We start from the raw sequence: 6,092 nt of genomic DNA on the forward strand, positions 1-6,092 counted from the left end.
ACGAATAATACAAATTCATAATTAATGAATTAAAAAGACTATTAAGTCATTTTACACCAATTAAAAGCCTCCTAGCTGGCATTAACGCATACACTCGTTGGTCACTTTAGGTAACTGTTCATCACCTCTTTTTAACCCAAATAAGTGATTGGCTGATAAGATTCTCATTCATTCGTACATTGGTATAACATGAATGTATTATTATTGTTGTTACTACCACTACTGCTACATTTCATTTTATCAATTGATACAAAACAGTTTTCGAAAGTTTAAAAGCATTAAAAACAAGTGCTGAAACATATTTTGGAAGGGGTTACTTTATATGCACACACACTTCCGACCCCTCAGGGCAGCTGACCAGCAACAATCAAATTTAAATACTTGTTAAATAATACCATTGTTTAATCTCTCTGTAAAGCACTTTGATAAAACACTTGCATTTGTATTTTCTAAGTAAAACCTAATTATTTGACTTTTAATCATAACTGATATTTAAATTTTTCGCCGGCAGAAATCTTCCTACCGGACGGGCGGAGTCCACAATGCGCTGTTTCCAGCCGGAATTATTTTGGTGACGGACTGGAATAATTAACCAATCATCTCTCTTCATGCCGAAAACCTCAACCAATCACAGAACAGGGAGGGCGGGAGTAAAAGTTTACGGCTGTTTATCTATGGTTTGGCGCACACAGCTGCATCCGGGTTCGCTCTTGCGATTAAATATGCCGCATTTTCCCCTTTTTAACCTACTTCAAAAAACGAGGCCAGCATTTAAGCACTCTTTTTATGGTTACAGACGTTACGAAATCAGCTAACAACACAGAAGTCCAGGGTATAGGAGGAGTGACTCAGGCTAATGAGCAAAAGCAATTTTTAAATGTGATTAAAAGCATGGATTTGACAGGATTGTAGGCTTCCGTAGCCCGTTATTTGACTGTTTTTACTGTAGAATAAGCCATGGTGCCATTAAAGCGAAGAAAAGTAGCAGGTAATAACAGTGTGGCTGAGCAGGGTGGAACTAAAACACCACCCAAGTTCCCTGAAGTGTTTTTATTCCTGCTGGAAAGAAAAATGGGAGCCAGTCGAAGAGCTTTCCTCTCTCAGCTCGGACGAAAGAAAGGATTTCAGGTGGAGGAGTTATTCAGGTAAGATGATCATCCCAGGGTGAGAAACTGCAGGGAAAATGTACTAAATATTCATAACTTAAAGCACTGTTTCTCTAAACTGGTCCTCAGGGACCTACTTCCCTGCGTATTTTAGAAGTTTCCATGCTCCAACTCACCTGATTCAAAAAGCCAGCTCGTCATCAAGTTCTGCAAAAGCCTGATAACGACCCATTCATTTAAACCAGGTGTGTTAGCAGGGAAACTTCCAAAACATGTAGGAAATGGGTCCCTGAGGACCTAGACACACTGGCTTAAAGGAATAAGTATAAAATCAAATGTAAACATAATCTGTAACTTACAATGACCCTACAAAGTTACCACCATCAGTTTATGCACAATTTCCTGCAGTGTCAGAAAGTGAGAGTCTAAATTTTCAGTCTTAGTTCTTCACTTGAAGCTCACATGTATACAGTATGATTTTAGGAGGCAGACACAAATCTCATATTAATATCTCATATTATTTAACATCTCTTGTTGTAAAACTCAGATATGTTAAAATAACACTGATAATGTAAAGGAAAACAGCAGTTCCCCATGGTAGAGAGCAGAAGATGTAGAAGACACTTGTTAAATTAAAGTTCCAGGAATCTTGTTTTACAGTCTGTGTTTTCTCCTCCTCACAGCGCAAGTGTCACACATGTCATTTCTGAGAACAACTCAGGTGATGAGGTCAGGGCGTGGCTGGACTCACAGGACAGGACTCGCAGATGCCCGGCGCCGCTTCACCTTCTGGACATCAGCTGGTTTACAGAGAGCATGAGTGCTGGTCATCCTGTCCAGATCCTGGATCGACATAAAGTACAGGTTATTTTTGCTCAGCACCACTAATCAAAGCTGCTTTTCTCAGACACACACACACAAGCTTTATTGGTCATTGCTTGTCTTCCTCCTTGTCTGTCTACCGTTCTTGGTTTTGGCGGTGTCATGATAACCTTTCTGACCACATCTCAAAACCCTTAACAACTGAGCATAATATTTCTCCTAGTAGTTTGATAAATGCATATTTAATCCCTGCGTGTCCTCTAGGTGCAGCAGGCTGATGAAGTAGAAGTTGCTGTGTGCTCAGTGCCCAGCTACGCCTGTCAGAGAAGAACCAGTCTGGACAACCACAACACTGTCCTCACTGTACGTCCTCAATCATAAACAGATCACATAGATTATGGGGGAAAAAAAGAAAGTGTACAGCAACTTGACGATACGCATTCTGCTTCTCAGGATGCCTTATCGCTCCTGGCTGAAAACGCTGAGCTCAGTGACCAGGACGGGCGAGGTGTCGCGTTCCGCCGTGCTGCCGCCGTGATGAAGTCTCTCCCCGAGCCAGTGACCAGCATGACACAGCTCCGAGGGTTGCCGTGTCTCGGGGAACATTCGCTGAGAGTCATCAGAGTGAGTGAAACCTTGGCTTCTGTATCAAACTAAAGGAAGAGCTTATGAGCCACCTTTTTCATTCTCTGTTCTTGTAGGATGTCTTGGCGAATGGAGCGTCACGTGAGGTGGAATCTATGAAGCAGTCCAAGCAGTATAAAGCACTGAAGGTTTGTCCAGCGTCAACTTGTGTTTTCACCAAGGGGTGTGTGCACTCTAGGCCAGATGTTAATAGGCGAACATCATACCAGTGCAACATAGTGGAGCAGTAGAACAGTGCACACTGCTATGTGCTGATGTTATTTATTAACAGCCGTGTGTCTTTAATGACCTGGCTTAATGCCATGAAGAGCAAAGGAGGGAGACACACTTTCAAATAGTTGGCGATTAATTCAGTAACCTTGGTTTCCACGTAATCATGACAGGAGACATCTCCGTCTTAGACTGTTCCTGCCTTCTACTGTGAGCGATTGTTACTGAAAAGAAAATCTGAATTCCAGGTATTGACGGGGGTGTTTGGAGTTGGAGCAAAAACAGCGGCCCGGTGGATCAGAGAGGGGATACACACTCTTCACCAGTTACGCAATTCAGGACACGCGCTCAATCGAGCTCAACAAGCCGGTGCGTGCCCTGGCACTTATGTTTACATTGGTGCCATGTTATGTGTTTGTTTCCGTGTGAATGAAACATCTTGTTTGTTGTCTTTCAGGTTTGGAGCACTACGACGACCTCAACCAGCAGGTGTCTAAGGCGGAGGCCGAAGCTATCCAACAGATTGTGGAGGAAGTGGTTGCCTCTGTGTTACCGGGCGCAAAGGTTACTCTGACGGGAGGATTCAGGAGGTGAGAGAGCAAACCCTGGGACACGGTGTGTGTCATAAAAACACTGAGCCTTCATGTGATCTTGCTACACACATGTGGCATCAGGAAAATATGCAGAACAAAGATTCATCCACCACTTTGACCTGATGAAGACTCTCGGGTCTCACAAAAACACAAATTTCTTCCTGGCATTACACACACACATCCTAGCCCTGAACTATCCCTTTAACATTTCCTCTTTTGTAGAGGAAAGCTGATGGGTCATGATGTTGACTTCCTCATCACACACCCAGAGGAAGGCAGAGAGGTGGGGCTGATGTCTAAAGTGGTGTCCTGGCTGGAGTCACAGGTAAGGTCACTAAGACTATCCATTCATTTAGTTCAGTCTTAAGGACCTCAAGAGTTTTTCAGCATAAATCTTACTCTCTCGCTCTCTCTCCAGGGTTTTCTGTTGTACCAGAAAACCACACGTAACTCTTACCTGGTGTCTGACGATAGCCCTGCCCTGCCTTCCTCCAACATGGACCGCTTTGAGAGGTGTTTGTCCATCTTTAAACTGGCCCAGGACCAGACGCATAGAGCAAAACAGCTGGGGGCGCTACATCTAGATACAGCCGAGCGTCGGCGTGGTGACTCAGGTCTGCAGACGGATCAGGATTCACGTTCACAGAGGATTCAGACGCCAGGAGGGCAGGAGGACACAAAGCCATGGAGAGCTGTGAGAGTGGACCTGGTGGTTTCTCCCATTAGCCAGTTTGCTTTTGCTGTCCTTGGCTGGACAGGATCCAAGGTGAGGGACCTTAGAATGGTATCAGCTGCTTCGTTGCTGATTCAAAATGTTAATACTGATTTGCATATAAATAGCTCATATGGACTCTTAATGTGCTTTTATGGGTGTTTATTGTGTGCTTCTGTTTCTTTACTATGTAGGGCTTTGTAGATAATAATATAATAAATAATTAATTAATAATAATAATAATAATAATAATAATTATTATTATTATTATAATAATTGTTAACTTTTTCTTTTTCAGTTGTTTGAGCGAGAGCTGCGACGCTGGGCCGGACAGGAGAAAGCCATGTCTCTGAGCAGCCATGCTCTCTATGACAACAAACAGGTATATTTTCACAATCCTACAGTCAATTACAGTTCATAGCTGACCTGTTGTTCTTTCTTTATTTTTATTGTATAATATAGTATACAGTGCACATATAGCATATAATAGTGCATATTAATGATAATTTCTGTTAATTAGCCAGAATAAACCGATACATACTTGTATATGTGTGTTTTACTTGAATAAATTCAGGTAAAACATGAATAAGATAAGGGAAATCACAAGTGAAATAAGGTGAAATTAATATAATTCAGTCAAATTCAAGCTGCGAGATGGAATCATAACATATCGGGTTGTTGGGTTCTCTTTTTCTCATAGGGGAAATATCTTCAAGCCTCATCAGAGGAGGAGATATTTGCACATCTTGATCTGGAGTTCATCCCACCGTCGGAGAGAAACGCCTGAGGAACAAACATCTGCTTCAGACATCAAGTTTGAGTGGCAGAGTTTATCAGATTTTTACAAAACACTGGAGAAGCTCGATTTTCCAGCAGTAACTCTGTCATCGGTTGACACAGTCTGTCTAGGAAGAGAGACGTGTTTCTGTCACTGTAAATGGGGAAAACAAAAAAAGATGTACGTCAACACAAACAACAAAATATCAAGAACCTTACTGAAGAAGAATTCAGTGCAGGACTGTTGGATCACAAGTGCTGTGAATTTCTTACATCAGGGTGTGAGGAGTCTGTTCTGTTGAGTAAGAGTATGTTTTTATTCCTTCTGCTGACCTTGACAATATGTTGTTTTTTTTCTTAAATCTCTTATTTATATGTAAATATACATTTTATTTTAACTGCGGTTATTTATTTCATCACGTTAATCTTGGCTGTATTAATTGCAATGATTAACGCTTTAACTTTGAAAGCCCTGCAATATATACAGTATATCTAAAAAAGCTATAAAAGGAAATACGGGTTTCCATCAAGTTTGATTTTAAATCCTATTATTTTGTCCTGTTCTGTACATGCTGCCACTTGAATGTCATCAGGAGACATGGCATTGACTATGCTAATGATATGCTGATGACTTGATTGAGTCTCCTTTTAACTGTATTTTAGATATTAAATCATGGATTACAGAAAATATTTTACTGCTCAACCAGGATTGTAAAACCCTTCAAGGCTAATTGCATTTGTGATGTTGAGCTATATAAATAAAATTTAATTGAATTAACTTCCCTCTTGCTATGATACACATGACTCCCAATTGGCCGTTTTGTTCTGTTGGATATTAATGAATGAGATTGAGAGGGCCTGATAGCAGAATCTTGATCAGTGGACTGTAGTGCTCCCCTTCTTGTTTTCCCTCTGCCAGGTGAACAGGTGGTTATCTAAACTTAATAACAAAACTAAAAAAAATGCCAAAATATAACGATCAATACCCCTTGCTATAATACAAAATAAATTCATTAATGGCTTCTGTACACTGACTTAATAATCAAAAATAAGGAGCAAAGTATATGTTCAATACGGAACACGTCTTTCATCTTTCTAATACGGAAAAAAAACTTATTTTATGGAATGATTGGCAACCTTAAATTGAAAGCACCACTATTCACATAAAGCCGTTTGTGATGTTTTTGTGTGTGTGTGTAATGAATACCACAGAGCAGGTGCATCTTC

General features: G+C 40.9%; 1 protein-coding gene across 2 annotated transcripts; it reads left to right on the top strand.

The window, feature by feature from the left end:
* The first annotated feature begins 515 nt into the window (after positions 1-515).
* polm (polymerase (DNA directed), mu) lies at positions 516-5,122 on the top strand. Of its 2 annotated transcripts, none has more exons than XM_058618007.1 (11): positions 516-1,145; positions 1,790-1,964; positions 2,193-2,291; positions 2,382-2,552; positions 2,630-2,701; positions 3,032-3,152; positions 3,241-3,373; positions 3,599-3,701; positions 3,795-4,142; positions 4,387-4,470; positions 4,789-5,122. In XM_058618007.1, exons 1-11 carry the CDS (start codon positions 958-960, stop codon positions 4,873-4,875), a joined length of 1,581 nt encoding a protein of 526 aa, XP_058473990.1. In that variant the 5' UTR covers positions 516-957; the 3' UTR covers positions 4,876-5,122. The 2 variants fall into 2 exon arrangements, with proteins under 2 accessions (XP_058473990.1, XP_058473989.1); XM_058618006.1 differs by having other exon boundaries at positions 517-1,145; positions 1,790-1,970.
* The last annotated feature ends 970 nt before the right edge of the window (positions 5,123-6,092 follow it).

Source organism: Solea solea, chromosome 19 (assembly GCF_958295425.1).
Source record: "Solea solea chromosome 19, fSolSol10.1, whole genome shotgun sequence".
In the NCBI taxonomy this organism is placed as follows: Eukaryota; Metazoa; Chordata; class Actinopteri; order Pleuronectiformes; family Soleidae; genus Solea; species Solea solea.